The sequence below is a fragment of the Notolepis coatsorum genome (assembly GCF_963971535.1).
Source record: "Notolepis coatsorum genome assembly, chromosome: 3".
Taxonomy (NCBI): domain Eukaryota; kingdom Metazoa; phylum Chordata; class Actinopteri; order Aulopiformes; family Paralepididae; genus Notolepis; species Notolepis coatsorum.
The window spans coordinates 86,430,549-86,455,051 of record NC_140167.1 but is presented as its reverse complement, the minus strand read 5'-3'; the positions used below and the strand labels follow the sequence as shown (position 1 = coordinate 86,455,051).

General features: G+C 44.7%; 1 protein-coding gene across 1 annotated transcript in view; it reads left to right on the top strand.

Annotated features, from left to right (window-relative positions):
- The window catches only part of pde4ba (phosphodiesterase 4B, cAMP-specific a), a 186,483-nt gene that overhangs the window by 84,298 nt on the left and 77,682 nt on the right, over positions 1–24,503 (top strand). The window contains 3 exon segments of the mRNA XM_084311283.1: positions 2,020–2,152; positions 4,059–4,113; positions 20,313–21,386. Of these exon segments, the coding sequence (XP_084167409.1) occupies positions 2,020–2,152; positions 4,059–4,113; positions 20,313–21,386 (1,262 nt within the window).

The following is a 24,503-nucleotide window of genomic DNA, read 5'->3' as shown; positions in this document are numbered from 1 at the left end:
ATTGTTCATGAAAAACCCCAACACCACATTGCCTCATCTGCTCAAGTTGATTGAGGACTTTGGTGATTTGTCGGGATTTAAGATAAATTGGCCGAAGTCGGCTTTCCTTCCACTTAACACCCCTGCAAAAAAAGATACAACCCTCCCAGGACAGATACCGATGGTAAAACATTTCAGATGCTTGGGAGTGGAAATATTCCCTACCATAAGACAAACGGTGAAGCACAACTACACAAAAATCCAAAACAAAATCAAAGACGACCTTGATAGATGGGCAAAACTTAAGAACACAGTACAAGCACGGATATCAATAGTTAAGATGGATGTACTACCTAAAATCAACTTCTTCTGTTCAATGCTACCGTTACCCCCTCCAGAGGGTTACTGGAAAAGATTACACTCCTCCACATACAAATTTATTTGGAATAACAAACCACCACGTATAAAAAGATCCACCGCACAGAGAAATAAAGCAGATGGTGGCATGGCATTTCCAGATTTTTTCCTATATTTTAAGGCGTACTCATTAAGTCCATTGACAACATGGTTTGACTCCCAAGCATTAGCATCTTGGAGGAAAATAGAAGAAAACATAGTAGCCCCACATAGACTGAAGGACATAGCACACACTAAACTACCAATCAAGCACTGTGAACGAAAATTTGGCCCCATAATTACTCATGCGATCCGGATATGGCGTGAATCACAAAAAAAAAATCCTAACCCACAGGAATGGCACAACCATACTCCCTTATTCAATAACAATGCTCTCTTAATTGGAAAACGACCTATAAGATTCCCTATATGGGAAAAGCAAGGCATACACTCATTAGGGGATATTTTTAACAAACAGGGTTTTTGTAGTGATAAAGAAATACGCAAAAAATTTAATCTCACCAAGTCCACATGGCTTTTTCACAAACAGTTAGAGCTATGTTTGAAGTCTCACGGTGTTCCATTAGACAGACCAATTGAACACCACAGATACCACAAATTCTTCTACTCAAGAGAGACATCGAGAGGTTTTGTTTCAGAATTTTATCATCAATTACTAACGTCCTCGTATGAAACCCTCCAACTTGACTCTGTCTGGAGGAGGGATATACCAGACCTGGAAAATGACTTTGATTGGCAAGGAGCCTGGGCAAATGTCCGACTTACATCAAGGAACCCGGATCATCAACAAATCAATCTTAACTATATTCACAGGACATACTTGACTCCTATAAGACTGTGCCGAATGGGGCTCAAACAAGATTCCAAATGCACCCAATGTACAAATGGGGACGAAGGGACATTTATGCACATGTATTGGGACTGCTCACCAGTTAAGGCATTCTGGAAAGATGTGACCCAACAAATATCAAAACTCGTATCTTGGAATATACCTGTACACCCCTCGGTATTGCTGTTGAATGATGTTTTTGAGTTTGCAGTGAATCCACAGCTAAAGAGATTGGTTTTATCGGGTATCACAGTAGCCAAAAAGCTGATCGCATCACGCTGGTTTCAACCGGAAAAAATGTGCCGTAAAGTTTGGTTTCTTACATATCTCGATGTAATTTACCATGAAATATCTACAGCAAGAATTCTGGGTCTCAATGAATCCAAAATGTCAATGTGGTTAGAAGTGGTGGAGAGAATAAAAGCTAGCTTATAATGGTAGTGTCTGGTTAGGTGCGAGGGATAGTGGAGGTACTTCTCAAGGTGGGGTCCGGGAGGGGGGGTTTCGAGCTGAGCATACGTATGTAGGTTTTTTTTTTAGATAACAGGTATTATGGGTATATCTTATATAAAACAACTAACCAAAATGTGATCTCATTGGATGTGCCCTGACAATTAATGCTTGTATATCTTATCGTGTGTTGTCATGTTTGTTTATATGTTTGTTTTAAAAAAGAATAAAAAAATAAAATACAAAAAAAGAAAGAAGGACCGTGAATAAATAAATATGGACTTCTCTCTGAAATGTTATTCTAATCATCTCCCCTTCTTCTGCTAATCTTCTCTTTTTGTTAGCATCAGAGGAGTTTTTCCTAAAGCTGCCACAGTGTGAGGTCTGGGGGGGACATGAGAGACGAGACCGGTCCAGTCTGGAGACCGTGAGGTCTGGGGGGGACATGAGAGACAAGACCGGTCCAGTCTGGAGACCGTGAGGTCTGGGGGGGACATGAGAGACGAGACCGGTCCAGTCTGGAGACCGTGAGGTCTGGGGGGGACATGAGAGACAAGACCGGTCCAGTCTGGAGACCGTGAGGTCTGGGGGGGACATGAGAGACAAGACCGGTCCAGTCTGGAGACCGTGAGGTCTGGGGGGGACATGAGAGACAAGACCGGTCCAGTCTGGAGACCGTGAGGTCTGGGGGGGACATGAGAAACAAGACCGGTCCAGTCTGGAGACCGTGAGGTCTGGGGGGGACATGAGAGACAAGACCGGTCCAGTCTGGAGACCGTGAGGTCTGGGGGGGACATGAGAGACAAGACCGGTCCAGTCTGGAGACCGTGAGGTCTGGGGGGACATGAGAGACAAGACCGGTCCAGTCTGGAGACCGTGAGGTTTGGGGGGGACATGAGAGACAAGACCGGTCCAGTCTGGAGACCGTGAGGTCTGGGGGGGACATGAGAGACAAGACCGGTCCAGTCTGGAGACCGTGAGGTCTGGGGGGGACATGAGAGACAAGACCGGTCCAGTCTGGAGACCGTGAGGTCTGGGGGGGACATGAGAGACAAGACCGGTCCAGTCTGGAGACCGTGAGGTCTGGGGGGACATGAGAGACAAGACCGGTCCAGTCTGGAGACCGTGAGGTCTGGGGGGACATGAGAGACACAACACAGCACCTAATTTTTGCAGAAACACACAGAGAGAAAACTTTACGCCGCTTTATGTTTCCACCACATGGCTTCCCCCAAATTCTAACAAGTTCACCACTGTGCTCCCCCCCCCCTCTCTCTCTCTCACTCTCTCTCTCTCTCTCTCTCTCTCTCTCTCTCTCTCTCTCTCTCTCTCTCTCTCTCTCTCTCTCTCACACACCACTAACACCACTAGATTCAGCTATAGAAACAACTGTGTTTCCCTTTTTTGTCTTCCTTCCGTCCATTTTACAAACCAAGACCAACGTGGCATTGCAGAGAGACAGGGTGAAGATGTAAAGATGTCAAACCCGCTCCATTAACAACATGCATCAGAAATGGATAAAAGAAAAACGTGACTTATCAAAATATATATCCTTCTTTTGACAAGACAGACAAAATCAGCTTTGACCTGAAGCAAAAAAAAAAAAAAAAAGGGAATCTTAGAATCGGGGTTCCCTGGATTCCCTCTGTGAAAGAAGTGGAATGTACAGTAAATGATAATAAAGCACGACGCTGGAACGGAGAGGCAAGTTGAAACGCAGCTGACTACAGTAGCTCTTCCAAGGCCAGAGCGGCTCAGCCTGCAGCCAACTGGAACCGTCTCTCTACTCTCTTCTGCTGCAGAGAACACACAGGAGCTGGAGCTGCTGTAGAGACAACACACTTCTAAAGACATTCAAAATAAAAAAAAATTATAAAAAGAAAATCTACACACGTTTAAAGGAAGAATACACTTCTCTTTTTTTTTTAAATGAAAATAATAATAAGAAAAAAAGGTCAAGCAGACTATTGAACCTCATGGTTCACAGCAGAGGTGAGGAGCGCTCCCTGCCTCTCGATCATCGGTACGTCTCTGACACACAAAGAGACGAGGCGGAGTGAACTCCCCCTCCAGACGGGCCGGGCCGGGGCAGCAGGACACATCACACGTCCTCAGAACCTCGTCAGAACTCCAGCTCGGATAACAATTACAAAAATAAGTTCCACTCTGCCGGGGCGAACGATCAAAACTCCCGGGAAAGTCTGTCAACATCCCCAGAATTAGGATATAATTGGACATGAATTCTGGATGTAACTTGTCCAAAACCCCATGAAATAAAAATTTAAAAAAACCCATAAAACTAAATATAACAAAAAAATAATAATAACTCTCTCACCTTTCTCCAGCCGTTAAGCCTCCCTAACTTTCTCTCTTTCTTCTCCAGGCAGCAGGCTCCCATGTTGCAGCGTGCGGAGCAGAGCCCAGGACACTGTATTCCAGTAGAGTGGCGTTCTGTCTCTCCCTGCGTCTCTCTCTCTCTCTCTCTCTCTCTCTCTCTCTCTCTACCCCGTCTGCCTGCCTGCCTGCCTGCCTGCTTGCCTGCCGGACGGACTGCCTGCGGTGTGTGAGCCTCTCTGACGTCGGTGCCAGTTGGGAAAGCTCCCTGACTCACAGCTCGGTCAGCTCTGACTATAGAGGATACAGCCTCCTTCACACCCCGGCCGACTACACTGCATGAGTGAGTGAGTGTGAGTGACTTCAACATGTGAGTGTATGTGTGCGTGTGCGTGCGTGTGTGTGTGTGTGTGTGTGTGTGTGTGTGTGTGTGTGTGTGTGTGAGTTCTCCCTCGTTGCACACACCCCCTCCTGGGGTAGAGCGGTCCCTCCCTCCTCTCTCTCTCTAGACCTCCCCTCCTCCTCCTCTCTCTCTCTAGACCTCCCCTCCTCCTCCTCTCTCTAGACCTCCCCTCCCTCCTCCTCTCTCTCTCTAGACCTCCCCTCCCTCCTCCTCTCTCTCTCTAGACCTCCCCTCCCTCCCTCCTCCTCCTCTCTCTCTCTAGACCTTCCCTCCCTCCTCCTCTCCCTCTCTCTAGACCTCCCCTCCCTCCTCCTCCTCCTCTCTCTAGACCTCCCCTCCCTCCTCCTCTCTCTCTCTAGACCTCCCCTCCCTCCTCCTCCTCCTCTCTCTAGACCTCCCCTCCCTCCTCCTCTCTCTGTCTAGACCTCCCCTCCCTCCTCCTCTCTTTCTCTAGACCTCCCCTCCCTCCCTCCTCCTCTCTCTCTCTAGACCTCCCCTCCCTCCTCCTCCTCTCTCTCTCTAGACCTTCCCTCCCTCCTCCTCTCCCTCTCTCTAGACCTCCCCTCCCTCCTCCTCCTCCTCTCTCTAGACCTCCCCTCCCTCCTCCTCTCTCTCTCTAGACCTCCCCTCCCTCCTCCTCCTCTCTCTCTCTAGACCTCCCCTCCTCCTCCTCCTCTCTCTCTCTAGACCTCCCCTCCCTCCTCCCCCTCCTCTCTCTAGACCTCCCCTCCCTCCTCCCCCTCCTCTCTCTAGACCTCCCCTCCCTCCTCCTCCTCCTGCTCTCTCTCTAGACCTCCCCTCCTCCTCCTCTCCCTCCCTCCTCCTCCTACTCTCTCTAGACCTCCCCTCCCCCTCCTCCTCCTCCTCCTCCTCTCTCTCTCTAGACCTCCCCTCCCCCTCCTCCTCCTCTCTCTAGACCTCCCCTCCTCCTCCTCTCTCTCTAGACCTCCCCTCCTCCTCTCTCTCTCTAGACCTCCCCTCCCTCCCCCTCCTCCTCCTCTCTCTAGACCTCCCCTTCCTCCCCCTCCTCCTCCTCTCTCTAAACCTCCCCTCCCTCCTCCTCCTCCTCCTCCTCCTCCTCCTCCTCTCTCTAGACCTCCCCTTCCTCCCCCTCCTCCTCCTCTCTCTAGACCTCCCCTCCCTCCTCCTCCTCCTCCTCCTCCTCCTCCTACTTAGGTTGCTCACTGTAACCTAAGTCACTCACCACCACCACCAGCATTATAACTGTAGCTCAGTGGTTCTCAAAGCGTGGTCCGTCCCCAGGCAAAACTAGTCTAATTCAGGTTTTGTTTTCGTTCAAGTTTTATTTGTCACATATAAGGTGACACATATCATATAAAGTGAAATGCTTGGTTCTGTATGATCCTCCTGAGATTGCGCTTCATGCAGTAAAAAGTAAAAGGATAAGGACGAAACACAAAATATACAATATACAAAACAAGAAATTTACAACAAAAAAAAGTAAATACTAAATGCAAAAATGAGGTAGAAGAGGTAGTGCAAATCTTAAAACACAACGTTGTCGGCAGGATTACACTATTATTTCATTCACAAAGAAGTTATCTCAGTGACATAATGTTCTGACTATTCTGATCATAGGTTTCACTCTCCTCTGATCTTATTGTCTTTGTATGCTAATATGTCGATATACTGTGCACCCAGAGTATAGCACTCAAGTTCAACACTGCTAGTTGAACAATACCACCTACCTTTAGCTGCCAGAGGTGAACCCTTCCTGCTGACGTGTTGTGCAGAAGAAAACAACTACTGACCTTCATACTGTCTTCTACTATTTTGCACTTTGCTACTAAATAATCGACTGTGCCTATACTACTGCCTACTATGCTAATAATGTCTATACTACTACCTACTGCCTACTATGCTAATAGTAAAGACTGTGCTACAGTCTTGAGTGCATAGTAATATAGACATAATTATGTATATATTACTATGCACTCAAGACTGTAGCACCCAATGTTACTGACCCTTAGCTGCCAGAGTTCTACACTTCCTGCTGACCTGTTCAGGGCTCTACGCTAACCTTTTTCACTAGGGGCACAGGTGCTCCTAAATGAAAAAATTTAGGAGCACACAAAGAAATTTAGGAGCACCCAAAAATATTTAGGAGCACAGTGAAAATATTTCAAGTAAAGAGTTTATTTTTTTTCCAAACATAAATGTATATTTGTACTGTGCGTGCATGTGCAAACGGGAACGGGACACATCTGTGCAATAGCACATACCACCAAAGTCACTGGCCCACTGTGTGCGTGTGTGTGTATCATCTGCGTGTGCAAACGGGAATGGGACACAGACATTTGAACTATTAATTAAGTGATTAATGCCTACTGTGGCAAAGTTGTAGCCAACAACTAGGCCTAATAAGAAAGGCAGTGACATTGAACAAAAAGGAGACACTGGCTTTACAACCAGGGCCATCAGTAGAGGGGGGAGCTAGTGTTGCTCTTCTAGAAAAATAATCCTTTCAGGGTTGCCTATTGAAATACTGTACACCTCCAGTACAGAAACATTGTTTATGAGTTTGCGTGTCAGGTAGACCATTGATTGACAGTCGATTCTGCCAATTACGACGTCACACCGCTTGCACTCTGGCCGTCCGGCGCTGCAGCTAGACCCTATTGCCACACCGCTTGCACTCTGGCCGTCCGGCGCTGCAGCTGGACCCTATTGCCCACCTCTGCGGTTGATAACGCTAGCCAAGTTAGCTGTACACACATACACAGTGGGCCAGTTGTAGGGGTGTAACAATGCATCGCAATGCATCGATCCTACTTTGCAATATTTACAAAACATGACATTGTTTTCGAACTCTAGCCATGGGAAAATGTTTAGCCAATTCACGTTAAATTTGTATGTCTTCCCTCCGGCTCCAGTGGGTGTAGCTTCGCTAGCTACAGTGGCTACATTGGGTGCTACAGTGGGGGTAGTAGTGGGTGTAGCATCGCTAGCTTGGCCAACTTCGCTAGCATGCTGGCTAGCGTCAGTATCTTGGTTAACGTTAACGTTAACCATCACCTCTGTAACATGAGCTGCCTCGCCTGACTTCTCATTCTCCGGTATCTTTCGCGCAAAATAAAAATGAATGGGCTTCGACATGGCTGTATTGTCTGACTCAGACAGCAGTGACGCTGATCGTTACTTTCAGTTTCCAGTCGCGTGACCACAGGAAACTCTACTGTGATTGGAACGTTTATGCGGCTGTGAACTGTGGGACTTGTGGTTTTTTAACGATTCTCGCAGCGGAGAAAAAAAAGAACGAATGAGGCTGTAATCTGCACTCGAGTCGCACACCGTGCGAGTAATTGATTTTTCAGGTTCGCACACGCATATTTTTAGGGGCATATGCGAGCAATATGGTCGCACTGTAGAGCCCTGCTGTTGTACAAAACTCACTTAGGAGAAAAAAGGCGGTGGTAAAAAAGGCAAAACAGCGCCTCTATCACCTGAGACAATTAAGGAAGTTCATAGTATCGGGGAAGATACTCCACTCTTTCTATTCCGGGGCTGTAGAGAGCATTCTGACTGGAAACATCACTGCCTGGTTTGGAAACAGCACGGCCCAGGACAGGAAGGCACTCCAGAGAGTGGTGCGCTCAGCAGAGCGTACTACGGGTATTGCACTACCAGCCCTGCAGGAGGTGCAAATCCAGAGCCTGCAGAATAATGAAAGACCCCCACCACCCCAACAATAGCCTGTTCAAGCTGCTGCGGTCAGGCAAGTGCCTACACACACACGCAGCAAGAACAGAGAGACTCAGGCTCAGCTTCTTCCCCCAGGCCATCAGAACATTCAACACTGAACTCTCCACACACAAGTACACACACACACACACACACACACACACACACACACACACACACACACACACACACACACACACACACACACACACACACACACACACACACACACACACACACACACACACATGCAACACACATTCTGCATTCGCTCACACACAAACGGTCACTTTAAACACAATGGAAATTAAAAAGGAACGAGGACAATAAAGGTAACTTTAATAAGGAAATAACTGTTGTGGTTCTTGTATAGTATAGTTTAGAAATAGCAAGTATAGCATAAGGATATAGAGTAAAAACTGTATATTGTATAGTACTAGTTTACATTGGACCCAGTGCCTTTATTCGTAGCTAACATTGTATTGCATTATCTCAGGACTTTAACATGTCTATTTTATGTCTACTTTATTACCTGTTTATTATGTCTATTTTATTATTTAGTATTATTAATTGCACAATCAATGTGGGCATGGCCACCCACTGTATGCCCTGGTATGTATGTGACAAATAAAACTCTTGAATCTTGAACTGCTCCCTGCTGCTTCCAGTTATTGTGCTAAGCTAGGCTAGCTGCTCCCTGCTACTTCCAGACCTTGTGCTAAGCTAGGCTAGCTGCTTTCTGCTGCTTCCAGACCTTGTGCTAAGCTAGGCTAGCTGCTCCCTACTACTTCCAGTCCTTGTGCTAAGCTAGGCTAGCTGCTCCCTACTACTTCCAGTCCTTGTGCTAAGCTAGGCTAGCTGCTCCCTACTACTTCCAGACCTTGTGCTAAGCTAGGCTAGCTGCTCTCTGCTGCTTCCAGACCTTGTGCTAAGCTAGGCTAGCTGCTCCCTACTACTTCCAGTCCTTGTGCTAAGCTAGGCTAGCTGCTCCCTACTACTTCCAGTCCTTGTGCTAAGCTAGGCTAGCATGCACCTGGACCTCTCTCTCTGGGGACTACTGGACGCACATTTCATTATCTTTTCCATGATAACTTCTGCAGGCGAGCGAGTAAAATTATCATGAAACCGGCGCAGTCATATAATTGTATTATTAAAAGTCGTGAAACCAGCTTTAATACGAGTGAATACAGGATAAAATCACTCACTAAACCTTTTTTTGCAGTGAAGCGGCTCGGTTTACAGTGTCAATAGCGGAGAGATCTTTCATTATGATGACTTTGTCACTTTCTGTTTCACTGAAAACAAGTATAGCCTAGTTTCCTACAGTGGGACAGATTAAGGGGAAAGGTTGTAAACACCTCTCCTCGATACCCAACATGTGTCCTGATGCTGTTCTGTTCTACCCTACTCTATCCTGCTCCCTGCGTCAGACAGGGAAGTAAATGGTAAATGGCTGCATTTATATACCAGCTTTTATCCAAAGCGCTTTACAATTTGTTCCTCACATTTTACTCATTCAATCAAACATTCACACACCAAGGGCAGAGGCAACCATGCAAGGTGCCAACCTGCACATCGGGAGAAAGTAGCTTTAAGTGTCTTGCTCAAGGACACTTCAACACGCTGCCTGGGAGGAGCGGGAATCGAACCAGGTTCATGCAAACATCCCTGGGCCCTCATTTATCAATGTTGCGTACAGATATGCGCGTAACCCCTGTGTACGATCATTTCTAAGCAAAGTGTGGGACTTATCAAATTGAACTTGTGCTTGACTTTGTGCGTATATATACGCACAGCTCGGAGCATGCGTAGCTGGCGCCCGGTGGTAGAATATTATTATTGCAGTCTGCAACGCGGAAATAAGCTTCCGTGCATTACTTCCAACACTGGCGTGTTCAACTTCTGTATTGCCCCTTAATTCATTATAGTTCATTGTAAAATAACGACAGTAGTGTAATTATAACGGGCTCACGCGCAAACAAGAGGTTGGCTTGCTTGTTTGGCACGGGGGGGCAGATGCAGAACACCCACCTCCAAACGCAATTAAATATTGTTTCAAATAAAAAGCGACATACTATTATTTTGTGTCATGTTTCCAAATAAGATTGGCGACAACGAAATGCTTTCTACTTCAATTTGTTGGTTAGAATAGATTACCTCGCTCCGTTGAAACTTCACTGAGACTTTTTTTGTGCACTCCGCGCACAGACGTGATAATAATAATAATAACAATAATAATAATAATAGCTTCATTTTATATAGCGCCTTTCAAGAGACCCATGCAAGGTCGCTTTACATAGATAGGGGGGGGAAATAACAAAGTAATAAACATAGTGGACAGACTATGTAAATATGATGATGGGATTCAAGTTCGCGTTTTTATTGATCACATAGGCAGGCTACACATGGCGTATAGCAGGGGTAGGCAACCCTAGGCACGCGTGCCTGCATAGGCCCTGGACTTCACTTTGGAGGCAGAGCTGCCGTCAAATGACGAGTGTCTGTTCTGTTCTCTTCAGTTCTATTCCAATGACTGAGCAAGTAACGGTAACATGGACTGTGTTTATATACCTATTTTTATCCAAAACGCTTTACAACCTCTGCCTCACATTCACCCATTCACTCACCCATTCACAAAACTGATGGCGGAGGCACCCATGGTCCAGATCAAGTGTCTTGCTCAAGGACACTTCAACAGTTGGGAGGAGCCAGGAATCGAACCGGGAACCTTCAGATTACCGAACGACCTCCTGAGCCACTAGTAGTGTGTCCGTGTGTGACAGAAGAGGACTTTAAGCTGGAGATGGTGTTGATAACAAGTTCTATTCTATTCTATCCTAATGTTCCCTGAGCACATGACCCACATGCAACAGAGAGGGCAGTCACTGGAGGTGCAAGTCTGTACGGTGTACTTGGAATTTGTGCTGATAATACAGTCATATCCTGTCCTAACCTATCATACCCTACCCCAGTGCTTCTCAAACTTTTTCTGTCAGGCCCCCCTTTGGCGGACCAAAATATTTTGGGCCCCCCCCCCCCCCCCCTCGCCCCAACAAAATAGTCATGAAATGGGCCATGTTTAAATTTATTGAAATAACACCAATATCGTGACCTTTCAAATTGGCCCTATATTTTGTTTTCAGAGCTGTCATGGATGAAAAGCCAGCTTCACACAAATACTGTTTGTGGTGCTGAATGGTATCAACACCTTAACTGCTGCATCATGAGATACTTGGTACTCAGCACCACACTCTGAAACTAGCTCTCCAGGTGGTATCAGATGAGATTTCAAAGAGTTCTTCCAATAGTTTGGATGGAGATGTGTCAGGAAGCTTTGTCTCAATGTTGTCTGTAAAGGTTTTTTTTATCCAGAGTAACTTGGTGATCCTTTTCTGTGTTTTATTAAATAATGATTTTCAGATTTTGAGAAATGGTATTTTCATGGAGAACAGTGCAACTGCAACAGATAGCACTTTAGTGATAATTTTCTGGGATAAAAAAAAATAAAAAATGTAATAAATCTCAAGGCCCTCCCTGTCATGCCTCTGCGCCCCCCCTGGGGGACGCGCCCCCCACTTTGAGAAACACTGCCCTACCCTATCCTATCCTATCCTATCCTATCCTATCCTACCCTATCCTATCCTATCCTATCCTATCCTACCCTATACTATCCTATCCTATCCTATCCTACCCTATCCTATCCTACCCTATACTATCCTATCCTATCCTACCCTATCCTATCCTATCCTATCCTATCCTATCCTATCCTACCCTATCCTATCCTATCCTATCCTACCCTATCCTGTCCTATCCTATCCTATCCTACCCTATACTATCCTATCCTATCCTACCCTATCCTATCCTATCCTATCCTATCCTATCCTACCCTATACTATCCTACCCTATCCTATCCTATCCTATCCTACCCTATACTATCCTATCCTATCCTACCCTATCCTATCCTATCCTATCCTACCCTATACTATCCTATCCTGTCCTATCCTACCCTATCCTATCCTATCATATCCTATCCTATCCTACCCTATACTATCCTATCCTGTCCTATCCTATCCTATCCTATCCTATCCTATCCTATCCTACCCTATACTATCCTATCCTACCCTATCCTATCCTATCCTATCCTATCCTATCCTATCCTATCCTACCCTATACTATCCTATCCTATCCTATCCTATCCTACCCTATCCTATCCTATCCTATCCTATCCTATCCTATCCTACCCTATCCTATCCTATCCTATCCTATCCTATCCTATCCTATCCTATCCTACCCTATACTATCCTATCCTATCCTACCCTATCCTATCCTATCCTATCCTATCCTACCCTATACTATCCTATCCTGTCCTATCCTACCCTATCCTATCCTATCATATCCTATCCTACCCTATCCTATACTATCCTATCCTGTCCTATCCTATCCTATCCTATCCTATCCTATCCTACCCTACACTATCCTATCCTATCCTATCCTATCCTACCCTATCCTATCCTATCCTATCCTATCCTATCCTATCCTATCCTATCCTACCCTATACTATCCTATCCTACCCTATCCTATCCTATCCTATCCTATCCTACCCTATCCTATCCTATCCTATCCTATCCTATCCTATCCTACCCTATCCTATCCTATCCTATCCTATCCTATCCTACCATATCCTATCCTATCCTATCCTATCCTACCCTATCCTATCCTATCCTATCCTATCCTACCCTATACTATCCTACCCTATCCTATCCTATCCTATCCTATCCTATCCTACCCTATACTATCCTATCCTATCCTATCCTACCCTATCCTATCCTATCCTATCCTACCCTATACTAACCTATCCTGTCCTATCCTACCCTATCCTATCCTATCATATCCTATCCTATCCTACCCTATCCTATACTATCCTATCCTGTCCTATCCTATCCTATCCTATCCTATCCTACCCTATCCTATACTATCCTATCCTATCTTATCATATCCTATCCTATCCTATCATATCCTATCCTATCCTACCCTATCCTATCCTATCCTGTCCTATCCTATCCTATCCTATCCTATCCTACCCTATCCTATACTATCATATCCTGTCCTATCCTACCCTATCCTATCCTATCATATCCTATCCTACCCTATCCTATACTATCCTATCCTGTCCTATCCTACCCTATCCTATCCTACCCTATCCTATACTATCCTATCCTATCCTACCCTATCCTATACTATCCTATCCTGTCCTATCCTATCCTATCCTACCCTATCCTATACTATCCTATCCTATCTTATCCTACCCTATACTATCCTATCCTGTCCTATCCTACCCTATCCTGTCCTATCCTACCCTATCCTATCCTATCCTATCCTACCCTATCCTATACTATCCTATCCTACCCTATCCTACCCTATCCTATACTATCCTATCCTATCCTATCCTACCCTATCCTATACTATCCTGTCCTATCCTACCCTATCCTGTCCTATCCTACCCTATCCTATCCTATCCTATCCTATCCTGTCCTATCCTACCCTATCCTATCCTATCCTATCCTACCCTATCCTATCCTACCCTATCCTATCCTATCCTATCCTACCCTATCCTGTCCTATCCTACCCTATCCTATCCTATCCTACCCTATCCTGTCCTATCCTATCCTACCCTATCCTATCCTACCCTATACTATCCTACCCTATCCTATCCTATCCTATCCTACCCTATCCTATCCTATCCTATCCTATCCTACCCTATCCTGTCCTATCCTATCCTACCCTATCCTATCCTATCCTATCCTATCCTACCCTATCCTATCCTATCCTATCCTATCCTATCCTATCCTATCCTATCCTATCCTACCCTATCTTATCCTATCCTATCCTGTCCTACACTACCCTACCCTATCCTACCCTACCCTACCCTACCCTACCCTACCGTACCCTATCCTAATTCTTCACCCACACACGCACCACACGGGTGGGAATTCTGGTCGATGCTCTTCACCTTGGGGTGCTTTTGGAACGGCTGTCAGTGGCATGATGCAGCCTCTAGCGTTACAGGCCCTCGTGACTGGCTCTCAGGTTTCAGAGTTTCCAACCTAAATGCATGTCATAGCTGGAGCGCCAGCGGCCCTAAAAGACAGCAGCGCTCTCATTAACAATGAAGGGGTTTGATAATGACAGCTACAGTACTGTTGCTGACGGCTGTGTGACTGTTTGATTCACAGTTAAAACTAGGAGAGGGAGATAGATCCACTTTAGTAGTAGTAGTAGTAGTAGTAGTAGTAGTAGTAGTAGTAGTAGTAGTAGTAGTAGTAGTAGTAGTAGTAGTAGTAGTAGTAGTATTAGTAGTAGTAGTAGTAGTAGTAGTAGTAGTAGTAGTAGTAGTAGTAGCAGCAGCAGCAGTAGTAGTAGTAGTAGTAGTAGTAGTAGTAGTAGTAGTAGTAGTATTAGTATTAGTAGTAGTAGTAGTAGTAGTAGTAGTAGTAGTAGTATTATTATTATTATTATTAGTAGTAGTAGTAGTAGTAGTAGTAGTAGTAGTAGTAGTAGTAGTAGTAGTAGTAGTAGTAGTAGTAGTAGTAGTAGTAGTAGTAGTAGTAGTAGTAGTAGTAGTAGTAGTAGTATTATTATTAGTATTATTATTATTATTATTAGTAGTGGTGGTACAGGGGAGGAAACTAACTTTTTGGCTTACCAGCCAACTGGCGAGTATCTGATTTTTTTTACCAGCCAAACAGATTTTTTACCAGCCAAAAAAAATCGCTAATTGTGATAATTACTTCTTTGTATGTCTTCGTCTAAATTGATTTTCAATCATAGTAATAATCACACCGTGTCTCTACTCTTTAAAATATTTATTAGCATAAAACATTAATAACAGTGTCTCTACTCTTCACAATATTAGCATAAAACATATTAACATGAACGCGGGATCTATTCTGGACTGGGTTGGGCTGAACTGGGCAGTGAAAGATGCTGGGTTGGACTGGGTTGGGCAGTGAAAGAAAAAAACCGAAATATGTTGTGAAGTGTATAGATAGATGTGAAATGTATAGATGTAGCAGTACTGTCTATCTGTATGTCGTGTATGTCATATGTTATGATGAATTGAAAATGGGGGACCCTGATGTAAACAAGACGAAAGTCTTTCTCTGGTCTGCATCCCCTTAACAATTGTGTGTATTGAGCTGTACTGTATTGTACCCATTCTGCAATCTGTTAATAAAGTGTTCAATCAATCAATCAAGTTAACTTTGAACCTCGGTTGTCAAGCCGCGTCAATGTTGTGTATGCATCTGAGTGGCATCACAACGGTGTTCACTGTGCCTTTAAGACGGCAGGTAGTCTTACAACAGTGCTGTGAAGTACCGTCAAGTGTTGTGGTAACGTCAGTTCGGTTGGTGTGCTGTTGTGCACTGGTTGAGCTAGCCCCTTTCGTGACTGCGATGTGCAAGCCAGGGGCTTTTGAGCATGAAATAAAATGTCTAACCTTACGTCGTAGTCCGGTGCGTTTTTGGAAACAGTAGTCATAACAGATACACCTAGCTAACATGGGGCTGGCTGCTTTGAGCACACGGGGCTAACGTTAGCTAGCAAGCAGCTCTATAGCTAAAATGCTAACTAGAAGCTAACCACTGTATACAGTTCCAATAGACTAACATACTCCTCTGTGATTTAAATGTGTCCTTAGTAACTTATACTCGAGGGTTGTACTAGGGTTGGATGCAGTTCCCCGTTGGTCAGTCTGTCTTTTTTCGATCTTCTGCTGTGTTTAACGTTATCTGTTAGCGAGTGCTCCCTTGACTGATGGCTAGTACTGCGCAAACTTTTATTAAACATTCTATATGTTCATGGGTTGGCCAGTACTGCGCAAACTTTTATTAAACATTATATATGTCCGCGGGTTGGCCAGTACTGCGGGAACTTTTATTAAACATTATATGTTCGCGGGTCTTGTGCAGTGCTCTCGTGGCACTGTCAACTAAAGCGAGCACTCAGAAGACGCGCACCGTTTGCCAGTGACCGTGATTGCAGAATGTTTGTTTTGTATACTCGCCAGACTGGCGAGTGGTCTTCATGAATCACTCGCCAAACGTAAAAAATACTCGCATTTGGCGAGTAAAGTGGCCTAATTTCCTCCCCTATGGTGGTGGTAGTAGTAGTGGCAGTAGTGGCAGTAGTGGCAGTAGTAGTAGTAGTAGTAGTAGTAGTAGTAGTAGTAGTAGTAGTAGTAGTAGTAGTAGTAGTAGTAGTAGTAGTAGTAGTAGTAGTAGTAGTAGTAGTAGTAGTAGTAGTAGTAGTAGTAGTATTATTATTATTATTATTATTAGTAGTAGTAGTAGTAGTAGTAGTAGTAGTAGTAGTAGTAGTAGTAGTAGTAGTAGTAGTAGTAGTAGTAGTAGTAGTAGTAGTAGTAGTAGTAGTAGTAGTAGTAGTAGTAGTAGTAGTAGTAGTAGTAGTAGTAGTAGTAGTAGTAGTAGTAGTAGTAGTAGTAGTAGTAGTAGTAGTAGTAGTAGTGGCCATCACACACAATACAATAAGCACAATCATTCCAGACTGTCAACAGTCTTTGATTCTGGCAGTGACTGAAATTCTGGCAGGTAAAGGCTGAAGCATAATGCTTATATGTCTGTCCTATATTCTTATCGAATTAAGCCTCGAAAACAAAAAAAAAAAAGTGAGGAAGAGCGGTCATCTGGTAAAGGGCACATGTTATGGAAAGGGGGTTTTGTCTAGTGTTTGCATGGATCTGGCAGACTGACATGATATTGTTATTGAGATGCAAGTCTTCAGATGAACCAGGTAACCAAGCTGTTCAGAAGTATTGCTCTTGGTGATGTCAAAAGGGAGACACTAGCAATAACTTAGCTTTGAATAATCAATTAGCAGTGCTTTCTGGAGCCAGGAACACTGCCTACCTAATGTAAAAAAAGGGGAGTTTTTCTTTGCAAAAGATAATGCAACAAACATATTCAAGGAAGTTGTATAAATATGAGTGTGTGGGTACAAGGTACACACACACACACACACACACACACACACACACACACACACACACACACACACACACACACACACACACACACACACACACACACACACACACACACACACACACACACACACAGGCTCGCACAGGGATGCCTGTACACACACATGCATGTACAGTATGACCACATAATAATGCATATGATACACATACACCTGCACGAGCACACTCACAGGTTGTCATGTGCTAGAGGGTGAAGGGGTGGGGGGGGCATGGTCCTTGTTGCCCGATCACTATCTTCAGCTCCATTGGTTCCATGTTGTGACACCTGACCTGGCCAACCCAGCAGGGGGATGAAATGTGATCTTTCTAATTCCACGGTGACTCTCAGAATGACCCTGTTTTCACACACATCCTTTGTTCTAAACCTTCCTTCTTAAAATGTCTGGACTCATTGTTTCTTAGCAAACACAATATCTATCTGTCTGTCTGTCTGTCTGTCTGTCTGTCTGTCTGTCTGTCTGTCTGTCTGTCTGTCTGTCTGTCTGTCTGTCTGTCTGTCTGTCTGTCTTCAATTTTCCAACATAGAACAAGACATCACAATACAATACCATTGACAATAATAATAATAATAATAATAATAATAATAATAATAATAATAATAATAATAATAATAATAATAATAATAATAATAATAATAATAATAATAATAATAATAATAATAATAATAATAATAATAATAATAATAATAGTAACACTAACAACAATAATAACAGCACAAGACAGGCAAACAAGAAAGTAAAAAAAAAAAAAAAAAAAAGTGTGGCTCTTATGTGTGTGCATTATTTATGTGTGCTATATATATGTGTGTTCTACCTACCCATGTGTCTGTGTGCCTTAGTCTGTGACTTTGTTAAGCAGATAACAGTATAGATAGTATTGATCCTGTGGGGTCAATGAGTTGACTTGGTGTTGACCTGTTGAGTGTTAGTGGACTCAGTCAGTCAATCAATTTGAGTGGAGAGTGAGGGTCTATTGTTTTGGGAAATTCCCAATTTTTTGTTGCGTGCATGTGCGTGTGTGTCTGTGTTTGTGTGTGTGTGTGTGTGTGTGTGTGTTTGTGTGTGTGTATGTGTGTGCACTGATGACGGCAGCAATGGGATAAATAAACACGGCCATTAATCCTGCCCCTTGGCATGATGGGATATCTATTGTCGTCTGGGGAGGGGGGGTTCAGGAAGGAGACAGGAAGAGAGAGTCACTCTGCCCAGAGCTCTGCAGACACACACACCTACACACACACACACACACACACACACACACACACACACACACACACACACACACACACACACACACACACACACACACACACACACACACACACACACACACACACACACACACACACACACACACACACACACACACACACACACACACACACACACACACACACACACACACACACACACACACACACACACACACACACACACACACACACAGTGCTGTTGACAGTGTTTTGATCCAGAGCTGAATCCCCTGCATCCTGCTGGTCTGCTGGATATTTCATAGAATAATAATCTGTGGCTCTTCCTATTGGCTCGTACAACCAGCGTCTCTTCCTATTGGCTCGTACAACCAGCGTCTCTTCCTACTGGCTCGTACAACCAGCGTCTCTCCCTACTGGCTCTCTGTTGTCTTCCGATTGGCTCGTTCAGGAGCTTACATGCTGTAGACCTGCTCTGTGTATGAATGATCAGAAATACATCTACTGCAATCAGCCAATATCAATACAATTCCAATGACATGTTGTTGAAATTATATCATTTAGTAAAATGACAAAATATTGTAGAATTCTTTGTTCATGCACGCACGCGAATAGACCCAATTTGTGTTCTGATCCCCTTATCTCCACCCCCCTGATTCCCTTGTTCTGCCTAATTATTTGGGCCAATGGTTCGATGAAGACGGCAAAGAGTGTTGGGGACAAACAACAGCCCTGTCTGGTAGACCACTCTAACCGAATCAGGTTACCATTCACCTCGACCCTTGCCATTGGCTCATGATACAATGATTTGATATTGATACATTTGAGTCCTCATTGAACCCACATTTGACTAAAACGTTATATAGGTAGACCCAACTCACATTGTCAAATGCCTTTTCTGCATACAGGCTAACTCACAATGCACGTTCTCCCTTTCTCTGAATCTCCTCTACTAATTGTTTTCCTTATATTGTCCTCCTGTGCCTGCCTTCCTCTAATAAAGCCAGTCTAGTCCTCATCTATAATATCGGGCATAAATGTCTCAAATATTTTAGAAATGATTGAAGTATACATCTTATAATCTACATTGAGTATGGATATTGGCCTAAAGCTACTACATAGTTCCTTGTCCTTGCCTTCTTTTTAGAATTGCAGTGATGAAGACTTTTTTTCCAGGAAGGGGGAATGATGCCCTCCTTCAAAGTGTATCTAAATGCTGCTATCAATACGGGCCCAGGTCCTGTCTAAACATTTTGTAGAATTCAACTCCGCATCAACTATCTAAAATCTTTGGTTAATTTCCTCTCTGAAGCCATGCAGCCCCTGCTTCAACTCCTCTCCGAGTCCGTCCATGCGCTCTCCCAACCGTCCCAACTCTTCACAAACTCCTTTCAGGTTCTCCTCCATCTGTTTATCGAACTTATCCAATTCAGCATCCATGTTAATCTGAATGGCGTCTAAGCCTACCCGTGTGCTAGCCTGCCTATTAGCCTGTAACACCGCCACCCAGCTAAGTTGCTCGGCATTGCTAGCTACCGTTACGTTAGCTTGGTGCACCTGTTCAGACTCCGCCCCGCCCTGCATCTTTTCCGTCGAGATAATTTCTTTGTCGGGCTTAGTTAATTTTTTTTCTCGTTTCTTCTCGTACTTTGTCATCTGGGTCCAGTCTGCATTCTTCAGATTTTTAATAGTTACTTTTAGGTTTTTTTTACTTCCTTTTTTCAACGTATTGACCGGGAGCTCCTCTTTTTAGCTGCCTACCTGCTCATGTGTAAACCGGAGGTCGCAGGTTAGCAAGCTTAAACCCAGGCCGGGTCCTACCTTGTTGGAGGCCATGTCGCTGACGGAGCGGTACGTCTGGATGGTCTCCAGCTGGTCCAGACACCAGTCCAGCTCCTCCATGGTCTCCGTGGCCAGTTTCTGGTAGGCGGCATCTAGAGACAGGAAGCACACAGAGACTCTGTTAGACTCCGACTCAGAGAGGCTCCGACTCAGAGAGGCTCAGACTCAGAGAGGCTCAGAGAGGCTCAGACTCAGAGAGGCTCAGAGAGGCTCAGACTCAGAGAGGCTCAGAGAGGCTCAGAGAGGCTCCGACTCAGAGAGGCTCAGACTCAGAGAGGCTCAGAGAGGCTCAGACTCAGAGAGGCTCAGACTCAGAGAGGCTCAGAGAGGCTCAGACTCAGAGAGGCTCAGACTCAGAGAGGCTCAGACTCAGAGAGGCTCAGAGAGGCTCAGACTCAGAGAGGCTCAGACTCAGAGAGGCTCAGACTCAGAGAGGCTCAGACACAGAGAGGCTCAGAGAGGCTCAGACTCAGAGAGGCTTAGACTCAGAGAGGCTCAGAGAGGCTCAGACACAGAGAGGCTCAGAGAGGCTCAGACTCAGAGAGGCTCAGACACAGAGAGGCTCAGACACAGAGAGGCTCAGACTCAGAGAGACTCAGACTCAGAGAGACTCAGAGAGGCTCAGAGAGGCTCAGACTCAGAGAGGCTCAGAGACAGAGAGGCTCAGAGAGGCTCAGACACAGAGAGGCTCAGACTCAGAGAGGCTCAGACACAGAGAGGCTTAGAGAGGCTCAGACTCAGAGAGGCTCAGAGAGGCTCAGACTCAGAGAGGCTCAGACACAGAGAGTCTCAGACTCAGAGAGGCTCAGACTCAGAGAGGCTCAGACTCAGAGAGGCTCAGACTCAGAGAGGCTCAGATTCAGAGAGGCTCAGAGAGGCTCAGACTCAGAGAGGCTCAGACACAGAGAGGCTCAGACTCAGAGAGGCTCAGACACAGAGAGGCTCAGACTCAGAGAGGCTCAGACACAGAGAGGCTCAGACTCAGAGAGGCTCAGACTCAGAGAGGCTCAGACACAGAGAGACTCAGACTCAGAGAGGCTCAGACTCAGAGAGGCTCAGACACAGAGAGGCTCAGAGAGGCTCAGACTCAGAGAGGCTCAGACTCAGAGAGGCTCAGACACAGAGAGGCTCAGACTCAGAGAGGCTCAGACTCAGAGAGGCTCAGGGGGCTTTCTCATTAGGAGCGGGTGCTCCGCTCCGTCCTCGCTCTGTCCTTGGGTGCGAACATCCCCCCTCCCTCTCCCCCCTCTAGTTTGCGTACACACTGCAGTCTTTGTGCGCTCCGGGTTTTGTCTACGGTTTACGTTTTGAGCGTGTAAGCTTGCCGTAGGCGATGATGTCACACTCTAACGTCAACACAGGAAGAGTTTAACGTACGGTGGTGGAAACTGGATGCTGATATAAAGAAACAAATAACCAATAAATATGAAGTTATATTTGAACCTCTGTTGTCAAGCCATGTCAATATAACCCACCTCCTTTTCTCACGAATGTAACTGGTGTCGTGGAGTCCGCTTTGAGCGTTTTCCAAGGTTAGCGGCTAATGCTAGTTAGCTTAGCCTAGTTATTACTAGTTAGCAGCTAACGTTGGCCCATTGCTCGCGTCAATTATATTGCATGTCATTGATCTACTGGTCGATCACGGCCGACTGGTTGGGCACCACTGGTCTATAGAAATAAATGCATTCGAACAAGAAAGCAATGTATAGTAGACATAGCAATGGCAAAAAAATTGCCAGGCCTAATGCGAGCCAGGGAAGTCTTGTGCTTGTAACGTGGGTTCATCTCGAAGTTTTCATCCACTGAGCCGTGAGGCTCAACATGCTTGTTTGGTTGAGGTCTGAACTCGCCAAATTGCCCATAAATATAGTTTTTGTGGGTATTGTCCAGTTGTTGCTGTATGTTTTTATCTGCCAAAAATTCAAGCAAGCATGAAAGCATTACAGTAAGCTTGCACACCACGCCCCGCTCCGTTGTCGGGGACACTGGCGCACACCCGAGACCACCTATTCCAGCGGTCCAGGTTTGGAGCCAATCAGCGTCCCCAGGGACGGGGGGGAGCATTCTCATCACGCGATATTCTGGTGCGATCGCGCTCTGATTCGACCCCGATGGCTCAGAGAGGCTCAGACTCAGAGAGGCTCCTCACTTACACCATTTTAAATGGGCTCGCACCGCTCTATCTATCCGATCTCATCTCAGGATACTCGCCCGCTCGTGCTCTGCGCTCACAACATGCGGGGCTTCTATCGATTCCTAGGGTTAAAAGACCCATCTTTTTGCTCTCTCCTTCAACCATATTTGTGTTTTATTACACGTATATGTGCATGCATACCAATTATTTTGCCTGTTTTATTCTCCACCCATCGATAATTCATAGCAACACTACTATCACCGACATCCAAGAAGGGGGATCCCCCCCTTGAACGGCTCTTCTAAGGTTTCTCTCTGGTGCTTTTTTCCTAATGCTAGGTTTTTAATTTAGTTTTTCCTTACCTTCGCTGGGGTATGTCTGTGTTGTTTTGGATTTCATGATGGGTTTTGGATTTCATGATTTTTCTTTTCTTGATTTATTGTGATGTTTCTTCTTGACTTGTTTAACTCTTCTGCCCCCTTAGCGACTATTTTGTGTTTTTTGTCTAAATCTTTTTGTGTTTCTGTGTACAACGATGGCTGTGTTGATTATTATGTCATGAAATTGTTTGCTTATTTTCCATATATTCACAGAATTTGAAAAGATTAGATTTTGAAACCCTCTAACACAAAAGTTAACAATATTAGCTTTCAAACCGTCCATAGTGGTTTATTTCTTGCCATTAGGGTTAGGGTTAGGGTTAGGGTTACCCAGACAGAAAAATTAGGAGAAGGTAAAATCTCATCCCTGTGCCCGTGCCCACCCCAACACTTGCTCAACAGTCCCCTAACCTAACCCTAACCCCAACCCTAACCCCAACCCTAACCCTAACCCTAACCCCAACCCTAACCCTAACCCTAACCGTAACCCTAACCCCAACCCCAACCCTAACTCTAACCCTAACCCTAACCCTAACCATAACCCTACAAACGGAAATATTTGGAATCTTTGATAGATATGTTGAGTTAGGTTCATAGTGGTATTCATAAAAAAAGAATTGGAACGAAATATTACAAATTAAGTTTTTTATGACCTTGAACGTGATGCAATCTTTTCATGCACTAAGGTGACAACTCTGTCAGTTACTTAACAAGGCACAAGGGTTAAAAAGAAGACTTGTCCAGCCCATGGGGACATTAACTTGTGATTGCGGGCTTTACAAATACATTATTTGATTTTTGATTGCAGCAGACTACAGAGAGTGTCCCGTTCAGCCAAACGCACAATTAGAAGGGGGCTTCCCACTCTCCAGAACATATACAACAAGCGGTGCATGGGTAAGGCTAAGATAATTATCAAAGACTCCAGCCACCCAAACAACTGCCTCTTTGAACTGCTGCGGTCAGGCAAGCGATACCGGAGTCTCATGGCAAGCACAGAAAGACTCAGAAGAAGCTTCTATCCCCAGGCCATCAGGATGCTCAACGAACAATAACACTATGCAACAACAATCAAAAGCACTCACAGCACACACATCCACACGCACACACTCACTTTAAATAAACAACTCACTGCAATACCCACTCTACACACTTTAGAACACCTAACCACACTTTATATTTATTGGCAAAGAATTTGCACTAGTCTACAACCCATACCTCAGTACACCTTACTGTAAATTGTACCTAAATTGTACCTCATCCCATTTCTGCTTTGCACTATATAGTATATTGTAATTAGTATATTGTATAGTATATTGTATGGTAACTCAGTTACTTCTACTCTGCATTGAACATTGTACATATGTACATACTGAACACTTGTGTCTACGTACGTGACTTCTATTTTATACTTGCTATACTTCTTTTATTTTATACTTATCCTTTTGTCTAGCACAGTCTCTGGAGCGTAACAGAAAGAAGCATTTTGTATAAAAGTATTCTGTACTTCTGTATGACAACTAATAAAGAAACTTGAACTTGAAACTTGATTTGATAATTACATGCAATAGAATTATAGTAGAATTATAGTACAGATACAAATAAGCAGTGTAAACAATATAATTTACATGTGAGCAAGTAGGCAGTGTAGTCAAATGTGCAGGTGAGGGTCTGTATGCCCTATCAGTTATATACGTTACAATAAATATGGTCAATAACACTTCTAAATATATACTATATTAATAACTTAACAGTAAGTAAA